A 13,585-nucleotide genomic window follows, 5' to 3' on the forward strand; every position below is an offset into this window, starting at 1 on the left:
ACTTCTGCCATACAGGTTTCATCCTAAAACAGTATCAAATATTTAGTAAATATGTTCTCAGTTTGATTTCTTTAATTGCAGTTCTCTTGAAATCAAATGACATATTTATTATATTTGAACAGTCAAGTTTAATAGTAATAATTTTGATATAAATTAAGTTTGAAGGACTTCATTTTAGACTTTTTCAGATTTTTAGGTTAATACTATTAGATATACTATTATTGACCATTATTTTAAATATTATGATATATAATTTTGTTTATATCACCCAACCCTAACCATAACATCATAAGTATTATTGGACCTTCAGTTTCACCATGTGTTCATTATTCAGGTGATTGGGCCATAGTGTCATATCCCAAGTTTCATTCCCAATAATGAACCCTTCTTCATTTTGTCCCTAATCTGAATTTATTACTAGAAGATTCTTCTGGGAGCACTGGATGCAGTAATGCTGCATGCACCCAGAAAGCAAGGACCTTGCTCTTGGTTAATTTTTAATAAGAACATAATCAGACAATAAACTAACCTTCTAGAGTGATACTTCTATGGCTTTGGTCCTCTATTAAAGTTTTCTCTGTGGTGGCAAACATTTTTTCCTTTTATTAATGTCAAAGTCCAGGCAGACTCTTGAGTCATTTTTGAGAGACATCCATTCACAACAGAATTTTTGCAGCCCATTTCTTGACTGCAGAACATGAATGCTTATTGTTCTCTAACATTAGAAATGTATACTGTACATCTAAAAGCAGCACTGTAAAAATCCCATTTATGGTTCAGGCTCAAAACATTTGTAATCCTTTCTTATGTATAAAGTGTCTTGTTTTTCAGTTACTACATTCAGATACAACACATGTTGAGCAAATGTTGTGCCTGTCATCTGCATTCAACCAACAGACTATTTCAGCTTTCATGAATCTACTTCCAGCTGCCCATGCATGGATTAACATTCTGTTAAATGGTCAAACACACTCCCTTTCATGCCTTCTGCCCATTCACATATGGCACAAAACTTTGTCTTTCCAGCATTCATTCTATCTATCTATCTATCTATCTATCTATCTATCTATCTATCTATCTATCTATCTATCTATCTATCTATCTATCTATCTATCTATCTATCTATCTATCTATCTATCTATCTATCTATCTATCTATCATTCACCTTTGTACTGTTCTGTATTGGATTCTTATTTTTCAGTTTAGCCTTTCTTTTTCTTTTTTTTTTTTTTAGCATGATTTTTTATATCCATTTTATCTGTTAAATCAGTAGTGTGTGAAATAGTATAAATATGAGTAGAAGAGATATTATCCATTGATTATGTTATATACTTCAGTAATTTGGATTCCTTTGTTTCATGTTTAGTATACTTAAACCAGCAATACTAAAAACACAATTTTAATTCAGTAATTTATATATAATATATATATATATATATATATATATATATATATATATATATATATATATATATGTATAGTGGCAAAATGAGCCCTGACACAGACCACAGAAGTCCCAAAGTACAGACGCTTTTTATTTCTCTTCCTTTTCCCGCACACAATACACAAATAACCATAAATAGCTCAGTCCCTTCTTCTCTTTTCTTTTCTCTCTTTCTTGTCTGCTGCCTTCACTCCTCTCCCGCAAGTTCTGCCCTCCACCTCCTGGCGATCTTCCGGCATTACTTCCTGGTGTAGTAAAATTACTGCATGGCCACCCGGAAGCACTCCAGGTGCACCCAGATTCTCTTTCGGCAGCGCTTCCTGGTGTGGTGGAGGTGCTGCTTTCCAGGGCTCCGGAATCGTCCAGGTGCCCCCTGGCAGTTGCCACAGGCCCTAACTGGGTTGAGCTTCCAAGCTCCAATCCCGTGGCCCCATTGCAAACCAGGGGGCTGCCCTCTCGTGTCCCGGGGGGAGATATCGTTTCTCTCCTGGTCCTTCCATAAAGACATCCCAGCCGGGCACATATATATAGGGTGGGCCATAAGTTTCCATACATATGGTTTTTAATATGTGGTTAGATCAGCAATTTCCGGATGCTTGGATTGGTCACCGTGGTCCTGTGGAGTAGCCTCCCAGATCTCACCCCATCTTGATTTTTATCTTTGGGGGCATTTGAAGGCCATGATGTATCAGGAAAAGATATGAAACATAAATCATCTGAGGGAACATATCACCAACGTCATTACAAACATAACTCCAGCTGTGCTAATACATGTGTATATGTATACAGTCAAAGTAAAAAGTATGTGAACCCTTTGGAATAATCTGGTTTACTACATGAATTGGTCATAAAAAGTGATCTGATCTTCATCTAAGTCACAGGTATTGATATACACAATGAGCTTAAGCCAATGACATGCAAAAAATTCTACTCTTTCATGTCTTTATTTTACAAATGCATTCAACGTTCACAGTGGCAGTGGAAAAAGTAAGTGAACCTTGGGATTTAATAACTGGTTGACCCTCCTTTGGCAACAATGACCTCAACCAGGCGCTTCCTGTAACTGCAGATCAGACCTGCACATCGCGCGGGAGGAATTCTAGCCCATTCTTCCCTTCAGAACTGCCTTAACTCTTCCATATTCTTTGGTTGTCATCTGTGTATGGCTCTTTTCAAGTCATTCCACAGCATCTCAATAGGATTGAGATCTGGGCTCTGACTGCCACTCCAAAAGGCGGAGTTTGTTCTTCTGAAGCCATTGTGCTGTGGATTTGCTGCGATGTTTGGGGTCATTGTCCTGTTGCATCACCCAGCCTCTTCTGAGCTTATGTTGACTGACAGACACCCTCATTATCCTGGAGAATTTGTTGATAAACTTGTGAATTCATTTTCCCTTCAGTGATGGCAAGCTGTCCAGGCCCTGGTGCAGCAAAGCAGGCCCAAATCATGATGTTCCCTCCACCATACTTTACTGTAGGGATAATGTTTTCATGTTTATAGGCATTGCCTTTTTTATGCCAAATGAAGTTCTGCTTGTTCTTCCCAAATAGTTCAATTTTGGTTTCATCACTCAACAAAAAATTTTCCCAGTACCGTTGTGGAGTGCCCAAGTGTTCTTTCGCAAACTTCAGGCGTTCAGCAATGTTCTTTTTTGATAGCAGTGGCTTCCTATTTGGTGTCCTGCCATGGACTCCTTTCTTGTTCAATGTTTTGCGTATAGTTGACTCATGAACAGAGATGTTAGCCAGTTCTAATGACTTCTTCAAGTCCTTTGCTGTCACTCTAGGGTTCTTTTTTACTTCATTGCCGACTTTGCATTGTGCTCTTCAGGTCATCTTGGCAGGGCGCCCACTTCTAGGCGGAGTAGCCACAATACCAAATTGTCTCCATTTATAGACAACTTGCCTAACAGTAGACTGATGAATATCTAAAATCTTTCAGATGACTTTGTAACCCCTTCCAGCCTTATGTAGATTAACAAATCTCAATCGTAGCTCTTCAGACGGCTCTTTTGTGCGAGGCATGATTCCCATCTGGATATGCTTCCTGTCAAAAGCTCAAACTTTATAGTGTTTTTTATCAATCAAAGTAATTCTAGGCCACACCTCTGAACTTGTTTCATTAAATGCTAAAATCAGACTGCAATGAGCTTTTTAAAAAGTCATTAGCTTAGGGTTCACTTACTTTTTCCAACCTTCAGTTTCACAGTTTGAATGAGTTATTCGATATGGTCAAAAAGTCTCTGAAAATCTGTGTATCTTTAGTTATAGGAGACTGTGTTTGTTCATTATTGTGACTGACATGAAGATACGACCATGTTTTATATGGGAATTAGACATAAATATAGATAATTCCTAGGGGTTCTCATATTTTTTACTTTGGTATACAATATATATATATATATATATATATGTGTGTGTGTGTGTGTGTATATATATATATGTATTTGATCTTTAGAACAGCGCTTAAGATAAAATTAGTTTAGTAAATGAGAGAAGCTTTAAACTATGATTTTCCCTGTAAAGTAACTTTCTTTTCTTTTTGTCTATTCATCGTATAGTATAGCAAATAATGAAAGCGCAATTTAGTTTTCTTGAAGTTATAGGTCAGTTAAGTTTATTTAAAAATAAATGTATTTTATATTTTTAGGGTGGAAGCGCCTATGTGTTAAACTACTTCTTGTATGTGATGTGGGCACTTGCATTTTCGTTCCTGGCTGTATCCCTTGTAAGAGTTTTTGCTCCATATGCATGTGGCTCTGGAATTCCTGAGGTGAGCATTTTAAATTTATATTTTATTTAGACTATTAAATGCTTGGCAGCCTTAGAATAAGGTGCATGCAAAATGTAGGTTATAAACTGTTGTATTACATAAGCAACAGTGCTCAACTGAGGCCTTTTTTAAAAAAGAAAATTGGCAGTCAAAATCCATTGTCCTAATCATCATCATCACCACCAGTCTGACCACTTTCCAGTTGGGGCATGGTTTAATAGAAATAACTTCTTAAAATAAATAAAATTGTCGGTGGGACACGAATCATTTGCTTTGTAAGACAACCTCTGATTGTGTTAAAATGATGTAAGAAATGAAAATTTTGAAATGAGTGAATTTTAATAAGTATTATTCAGCCTAAACAGGTTTGATTCTTAAAATAAGAAATATATCCTGATATGTTTTATTACAGTTGATAACCAGGTTTTTTTCTATTAGTGGTGTGCGCTTATTTTGTGAAATTTTTTTGAAATTATACTAAATTTCTTAATTTCTGAATAATTAACAAATACAACCTCAAATCAGAAAAAGTTAGGACAGTAGGTTAAATGCAAATGAAACAAAAAAAATGCAGTGATTCTTAAATTTACTTTGACTTTTATTTCATTGCACCCAGTATGAACCCAAGATATTTCATGTTTTGTCTGGTCAGCTTCACTTCATTTGTTAATATACATCCATTCCTGTATTTCAGGCCTGCAACACATTCCAAAAAAAAAGTTGAGAAGGGGGCAAATTAGGGCCAGCAATGAGGTAAAATAATTAAATAATAATGTGATTTCAAACAGGTGATGTCACCAGGTGATTGTACTCATGATTTGGTACAAAACACTATCCTTGAAAGGTTGTCTTTGAGGATCAAAGATGGGCAGAGGATCTCCAGTTTGTCAACAAATACATGAGAAATTGAAATGTTTAAAAACAATGTTCCTCAAAGAAAGATTGGAAGGGATTTAAATATTTCTCTCTCTACAGTGTATAATATCATTAAATGAATCTGGAGGATTTTTAGTGCAAAGGTGCAAGCCTAAGATGAACACCCCTGATCTCCGATACCTCAGATGGCACTGTATCAAGAACTGTCACTCATCAATAGCTGATATAACTCCATGAGCAAGGGATTACTTTTGCAAACCTTTGTCAAGCACTACAATATGGGTTTACATTCACAAATACCACCTAAAACTTTACTGTGTAAAAACAGAAGCCTTATGTTAACAAGCAATGTCAACTTCTCTGTGCTCAGAGGCATCTAGGATGGACCATCACATAGGGGAAACGTGTATTGTGGTCAGACGAATCAGTGTTCCTCATATGTTTTGGAAGAAATGGGCGCAATGTCCTCTTTACCAAAGACGAAAAGAACTATCCAGACTGTTAATAGGCAACAAGTCCTAAAGCCAGGGTCTGTCATAGTTTGGGGTTGTGTCATTGCCCTTGGCAAAGGTAATTTATACTTCTGTGATGGCAGCATTAATGGCAGAAAAGTACATTAAGATTTTAGAGCAACATATGCTTCCTTCAATACAAAATCTTTTCAGGTATGTCCATGCATTTTTTCAACAAGACAATGCAAAACCACATTCTGCACACGTTACAAAAGGCATGGCCATGGAATAAGAGGGTACGGGTACTGGACTGGCCTGCCTGCAATCCTGACCTGTCTCCAATGGAGTATTTGTGGAGAATTTAGAAACAAAAAATGTGATGACAACAACCCCATACTGTTACACACGTTAAGATGTGTTTGCAGGAACAATGGGACAAAATAACACTTCAAATGCTTCATCTCTTGCTGTCTTCGGTGCCAAAACATCTTTTAAGTGTTGTGAGAAGGAATGGCGACATTACAAAGTGAAGAAGACTTTATTGTCACAACTTTTTTTGGAATGTGTTTCAGGCCTGAAGTGCAGGAAGGAATGCATATTAACAAAGGAAAAGAATTTGACCAAACAAAACATGAAATATCTTTGGTTCATACTGTCTACAATGATATAAAAGTCCAAATTTAAGAATCACTGTGTTTTTATTTGCATTTTCCCTACTGTCCCAAATTGGTATAATTTGAGGTGGTATACATTCTTTCAAAATATGAAATTTATACTTAATATATAATTTTTGCACTGCAGTTTTGTCTTATTTAGCCACCCTCTGGGCCTCATCTCCTCAGCCTCTCTGTTGATGCACATCTTCACTCTGTCATCCCCTGGGTTTAGCTGCTTATGCCCAAACTACTTTCGCCCAATTCTATCATAATAACTGTTCTCCTCAGCACACACCTGCCTCAATATTTTTCTTCTACCTTTACATTTAGCTTCCTCTCATTTCATGACACACACAACTCTTCCACCTGATTATTCTCATATCTGTTCTTTCTAGTTTTACTTCATATCACCTTCATTAGCCACATTTTACTCATTTAGAGCATCAATAGCTTTCATAAACTTTTAAATTCAATGTCAAGGAGGCTGCTTTAGAAATCAGGCTGGGGGACAGTTCCCAGAATATTTTCCACATGTTGCACCACAACATGTCACCTTAGTAGTAGATTTTCCCTACTTTTAACAAATATCTTCATTGCTAATATCTAAATTTATACTTACTGCATCAGCATTCTCCACCCTTTCACACACGTTCTACAAAGGTTTTGTTTTCATCCTGCAGGCTAAAGTTCATATCACTGCATCATTTATACATCCATTTCTAACAATGTGTACATTGTGTTTAGTTTTCCCAAAACCTTTACCATACACACAGCATTACCTTTGTCCAACACCCAACATCTGTTGTTTACATCCAGACCTCATTCCTTGCTCCCCATTTGCTAATCAGATGTGTTGTTTCTAAAACCTCATTTGCTATTGGTTCCAGTGTTTTGGCAGCTTTATTTCTCACACACACCTCCTTCAAATTCTAGAGGTTTAGCATTGGTATATATTTTTCTTCAGGCTTTTGACTGAATGATGTCCTAGAACACAAGTGATATGTGATATATTTTAACTTGCAACCTTTTCTGGGGGAATGACTTTTTCGTTTTTTTTTATCTTGCCCTAGTCAAGTTTCCTCAACAACAAATAGTATATTGTGCTTCTTACACTACCAGATTCATGTGTCATCAATGTGTTTTCTTTTCTTGTTTTTCTTCTTGAACATGAAATTTTTATACTTCCATTTCCATTGCATCACCAGAATACTCTTATCATTCCTGGTATCAAAGCTAAAGCCACTGTGCTCTCTCTCATAATAATCCACACAGACTGCAGTATTATCCATCATAGTTACCTTCCGAGTCTCTCAAGATGTCTCCTCCATTAACCTGTCTCAAATCTCTCTTCATTGCTTCTGCCAGGTAGTAGGCAGTTGCTGAGGCTTTGTTCATCAGACACTTCTAAACAGTCATCTAAGCAACTACAATGCATTTACTCATCCTCTTTATATTCTGCACTTTGTCCATTTTTCTATCGGAAGTACGCCAGGCCCAGAGGTGCTGTAGCTGCTCCTCTGCCACAGTAATAGACAATAACAGACAAAGACATATCAAAATGTATCTTGGGTTCAGAATCAAGATGTGTATCAAATTTTGTGGTTAACACTGGTAATATTAAGGGTAGTTGTCTTTACTTCCATTCCATATGTTTAGTGTGTAAATCTGGTTATTTGAAATATTCAGCATAGAAATTGGCATGATGACAAGCAGAGGAGGACAAATTATTTCTGTTCTGATGATGAGTTACTCCTGAAATGTTTAAAATATTAAGCTCTTTTGCTTCCTATTTAAAAGCCCTCTGTTTGTGCTTTATATCCTACAGCATTTATATTGTTAATCATTTATTTTCTTATTTTTGCCCATAATAATGAAATGCCTACACCATGACATTGCCTTTTTCCAAATATTTTGTGAGGATACCATGTGTACCTTTAATTATAAGTTTTTGTCCTTCTATGTTAGTAAACATCTGTCAACCACCTGTTATTCAAACTCATTTCAATTAATATTTGTATAGCGCTTTTTCACTGTGATAATAGATGTTAATTAAAAGAAAGATATGGTCCGCTAATAAGAAAGGAGAGAAAAATATCTATTTTGATTGTTTTTGATTGATTTTAAACTGTGACTGTGTGCAATATAGTTTAAAAAATAATTTTCTTTTTTATTTTCCTTTTAGATTAAGACCATTTTAAGTGGATTCATTATTAGAGGCTACCTTGGAAAATGGACACTTCTTATTAAACCTGTCACTCTTGTTCTGGTAGTGTCTTCAGGCCTCAGTTTGGGGAAGGAAGGACCCATGGTGCATGTGGCTTGTTGCTGTGGCAATCTGTTTTGTAGCCTTTTCTCTAAATATAGCAAAAATGAAGCCAAGAGGAGGGAGGTAAGATTAATTCTGGGGGACATGCAGTATCAAAATCATATGGCAGACATGCTGGTTGTTTTGTTCAGTTTTCGTCGAGTTTATTCCTGAGTCAGTAATATAACTAAGATAATGTGCTTAGTAAGAGAGATGAAGACAAAACTAGACCATATTAATAGGGTAGTGGGAATATATGGATAGGTGTATTATCAGATTATAAAACGATCATTCAGTTCCAGCAATGTGAGAAACAAGTTAAAAATTAAGTTTGACTTCTGCTTATTATTTTCAACCTGTCTTTTAATCCTTCATACAATGTGAATGTTGAATGTGGCTATATTCAACAAGTGAAGTATGTTGCAGTAGACATTCTGGCCTATTAGTGGCCACTTTGAAAATGAAGCACATTCCCACTTAAACAAAGAAAGTAGTGCAACATAAACAGAAAAAACAATGTTAAAACACAAGTGGCAAAGCGTTACGCAGTATATGCAAAAATATTTACTTTTTTTGTCCTCCAAGTCTGCAAACACACACACACACCTCCCATGTTACCCTCACATATCTAATTAAGAGTGGGGCTTCACCCTTAAAGTCTCCAAGGTGTTCCCTACATGTAAGTATAAAAAACTGAAAATCACTAAAATGTGCAGATTTTAAATCAGGCAACTATGGTTTATTTTTGCAATTCAGAAAAAAGAGAAAATTAAATGCTGCACGCATAATACACCATCAGCTTCCTTAATTCAAATGTATGTTTTTTAAAGAATAATTTGAAATTGCTGCTTAGTAAAGAACAAGATTTGTTATGCATGTTAGCCTTGTATATTTTTGATAAACATTTTATGAATATTTGATTAGATTTGTGGCTTTTTTTTGTTTACCTAAAGAGTTTGTACTGTGTTTATTATTTGTTTGTGTTTATTATTTGTTTGGTAAGAAACGAGTACTGCATAATTAAAACGCTAATCCATATTTGTCTAGCTCGTACACTGGCTAAATATCCTAAATGTATATATTAAACATCAAAAACTAACCCAATTAATTATTAGATAATATTTAAAAGCTATAAATTCATGTATATTTACACTTAAGCTATATTTAATTTCTAATATCAATTAATTCAATTCATGTGTGAGTGTGTGTTTTTTTTTTTTTGCTTGTTTAACTAAGCGTTGCAAGTATCTCTTAAGTACATTACAGGACAACTTAATTACTATGAGAAGCATTTTCTTTTCTTTTATGTTTTAGTGTAATAATACTTAATATATATTATTTAGTTTATATTTATTATTTTCTGTGCATGTTTTAAGGGAATTTTGTGCATTTTAGTATTTTTATTGTTACTGAAAAGTAACCTAGTTTCATTTTGTTAATAAAACAGGTAACTCGTGTTTTCTACAGTTTAATTATAAAAATACCAAGTTTAACACTTTAATTTTGATCATAAGGCATTCTACATGTCTGACTATGTAAGGGGCTTAGTGTAGGAAGTGTTTTAAATGTGTAAAAAAAAAAAAAGCAATCAGTATTGATATCAGAACAGCGCTAGTAAATGAATCGGTGATCAGTATTGGCCGTAAAAACCTGATAGGAGCATCCCTAGTAATTATTAGTAATACTAATAAAACGTCAGAATATGATGTCATTTAATATCTGCTTTCCTTTGTATTAATGTGTGTTTTATTTGTTGCAGGTTTTGTCAGCAGCAGCTGCCGTGGGTGTGTCCGTTGCCTTTGGAGCACCAATTGGTGGAGTGCTTTTCAGCCTTGAAGAGGTTCTCACTTCAGTTTTTTGTCTTGTTTCAGTGGTGTTGTTTTCAAACAATTGCAGGTCTACTTAGTACTAACTATAATATATTTTATTGTGGCACTCCAGTGCTGTTTGTTACCTTCTACCACTAACCTTGGTCAGGATGGTACTTTATTATTTAACATATATATAAGTAAGTTGTCTATATTAATGAAAACGAGCACTGTCCTGTTCTTTCAGTTTCAGTTTAGATAGATCGATCGAACAAACAAGTGAACGAACAGATAAACTTTATTTGGTGACAAATTTAAAGTGACTACAGAAATAGTAATGTTGTAGGACTTTCATTAATTTTATATAAATAGGTTTTTATCAATGGTATCCAGGTATTGAGTTTCTTTTGTGACAGAGAGGTGATTTCCTCTCAGTTTAACAACAAATGAGGGGAATTTTTTGGGCTTCTGAAGGATTTCCGTAGGGACGCAACAATACTGATGCTTGTGTCTGGTTTGGTCCAACATATTGCTCATATACTCATGCTGATTTGTTTTCATTAAGTAAGTATGCCATTTCAGTAGCCGAGCTAAATGCTTGTCTGAGATTATGAACTTCCATATGACTGGGGAGATTTCCCTTGAAACATAACAAGCTAATCCTCATGAAGGTCTGGTCCATGTGGATGTTTACACTTAGTAAAAATATAGCTTGGTATGATATATAAGGGTGTGTGAGCTTAGCACCACATCCCAGGTTGTATCATTTCCTTTGCCCAGTGTACTTTTGAGCTAAGTCCTGGCTAGGCTGATTGACAGAACACTTTGTCTACTGGTGCACCAAGCTAGACCTACCTATAGCCACTATTTTTGTCACTGTATTTATTCTTAGTGCTGTGTAGCTGTTAAAGAACATCTCTTTGGCAGTATTATTGCTGCCTGCCTTCTTTGAGAGACAACACAGTCCACATGCCTTCAGTCTAAACTGTGCGCTTCTCAATTAAAAACAGGCAGGTATAAAATTCCCCAACAGCCTTCCACTTCCACATATGATGGTATATCAGAATATGATTTACATTGTTAACAGTTAATTTAATGAGACATGCTTTGCATAAGGGGGCTCTTTTGAAATGTATTTTGTATTAGGAAGCAGTGTTTCATTTTCCTCTTCATTACATTTAATAATAGATAAACCTAGTTCACACTAAATGGGTTAGTGGATAATTGATAGTTTTACTTTCATTTAGCTGTCTAGGTTACCTTACCTTCTACATTTGTATAATGCTACATATATTATAGTGTTTTGGTAAAGTTAACTAGGGTGAGGACAGTAGGGCTTCACTTTGAACTTGATGTATTCTGTTAACTCTTTCAGGGTGAGTGTCGAGTTGTGTTGACACATAGGGTTGAGGCAGATGTCGACGTTAATCGACACCTGAGGGTAGAGGGTGGTAAATCAGCTGTAAATATCAACAAAACCCCCTGTTGAGGTATAGTTTGGCTCTATTTATGAACAGTATGATACTTGTATTATGTGTTGCCTGAAACCTCTGCACCAGTGTGTCTGTTGCTGCATACTGTGACCACTGTCAGCACTGGCTACTCGCCTGCTGCCAGCTGTATGAAGACTGCCGCCAGCGGCTGTCTTCACCCAGCTGCCACAATATGCAACACATGCCTTAAAGCAGTGTAATGTGGCAATGCACGCCATTGCCTATTTCTAACATTACCATTCCTTGCAGGACTATGCTGTGAAATAGGCATGTGAATTCACATTTAGAGGCTTATAGAACCTAAAACACAGGGACATTTGTCATAAATAAATGTTTATGTTGATTTATGTGTGAAACCATTGCTTTGTGTGCTTTTCAGAAAGCTTAGTTTTTTTGTTTTTTTTGGGAACAATATTCAGCCTTGGGCCAAACGAGGAAAAAAAAAAAAAGCCCTGGAAGAGTTGATATTTGATACAAAAGTGAAATTTAAAAGATAATGGCGTAATCAGTGTAGATATGTAATAAAGTTGTGTCTGGGTATTTCAACATGGCAGGGACAGAGTTAGCATGAATTTTTAACTGTTGCAGCTGTGCAACTTTTTACATTTGAAGTGCCAAGGAATAAGACCTTTAAGGTTATTGACTCAAGATGCTAGCATATGCTTGCAAAATATGATATTCTTTATAATTAATCTGCATCACTTATGGTGATGCATGGCTGTTTTTATTTTGTAGCACTGTGTAGAATTTGAATACAGTTCTATAATGGTTTTATTATTTCCTTCCTCTTTTAGGTCAGTTACTATTTCCCACTTAAAACATTATGGAGGTCCTTCTTTGCTGCTTTAGTGGCTGCCTTCACTCTCCGTTCAATTAACCCATTTGGGAATAGCCGCTTGGTACTCTTTTATGTTGAGTACCACACTCCATGGTATATGGCTGAACTTATTCCTTTCATCCTGCTTGGAGTCTTTGGAGGTCTTTGGGGAACTCTTTTTATACGAGCAAATATTGCATGGTGCCGACGTCGCAAAACTACTCAACTTGGCAAGTACCCTGTGCTGGAGGTAATAGCAGTGACAGCTATTACTGCCATTCTTGCTTTCCCCAACCCATATACACGAAGAAGCACAAGCAAACTTGTTTCTGAACTCTTCAATGATTGTGGTTCTTTGGAGTCCTCCCAGCTTTGTGATTATATCAATGATCCCAACATGACCCGGCCAGTTGATGACATTCCAGATCGTCCTGCAGGCCCTGGTGTCTACTCTGCTTTATGGCAGCTTGCACTGGCATTGATTTTCAAAATTTTTATCACTATTTTCACCTTTGGCATGAAGGTATGTTGTGTAATTTGCTTTTCACAAAGCCTGTGTGTTTGTATGTATGTTTTTACTGTAAAATTCACACTTGAACAAAGAGTTTGTCACTACCCTCTTAAAAACAGAAAAGGAAGTTATAAATTCATGTGCTGTTGAAAATTGGTTTAATTGCATAAAAATGCAAAGAAAGGGCACACTTTTTAGGACAATTTTTAACACAGAATGTTCTTATTTGAATTGTACATTGGAGGACTGGTTAACTTGGATTAGTCTGGAACTTTACACTTGGCCAAGAAAGTGAACACAGAAATGCCTGCTGATGCAGAAGGAATTAATCCATTCTACTTAAAATCAATAGCAACAGTAAACTGAAAAACTAACCACTAGCAGAGCAATAAAAACTGTTAATCAACCATTACTCTGCTGCTCATTCCCCTGACGCTGTTAAAAAAAATAG

The 13,585-nt window shown here is 35.9% G+C and overlaps 1 protein-coding gene across 1 annotated transcript in view; it reads left to right on the top strand.

Annotated features, from left to right (window-relative positions):
* clcn4 (chloride channel, voltage-sensitive 4) overlaps positions 1 to 13,585 on the top strand; it is a 40,571-nt gene that overhangs the window by 7,652 nt on the left and 19,334 nt on the right. The window contains exons 4-7 of the mRNA XM_028800810.2: positions 4,094 to 4,216; positions 8,383 to 8,589; positions 10,265 to 10,345; positions 12,601 to 13,146. Coding sequence (XP_028656643.1) covers positions 4,094 to 4,216; positions 8,383 to 8,589; positions 10,265 to 10,345; positions 12,601 to 13,146 — 957 coding nt within the window. The remainder of the gene's footprint in view (positions 1 to 4,093; positions 4,217 to 8,382; positions 8,590 to 10,264; positions 10,346 to 12,600; positions 13,147 to 13,585) is intronic.

This window comes from Erpetoichthys calabaricus, chromosome 4, assembly GCF_900747795.2.
Source record: "Erpetoichthys calabaricus chromosome 4, fErpCal1.3, whole genome shotgun sequence".
Taxonomy (NCBI): domain Eukaryota; kingdom Metazoa; phylum Chordata; class Cladistia; order Polypteriformes; family Polypteridae; genus Erpetoichthys; species Erpetoichthys calabaricus.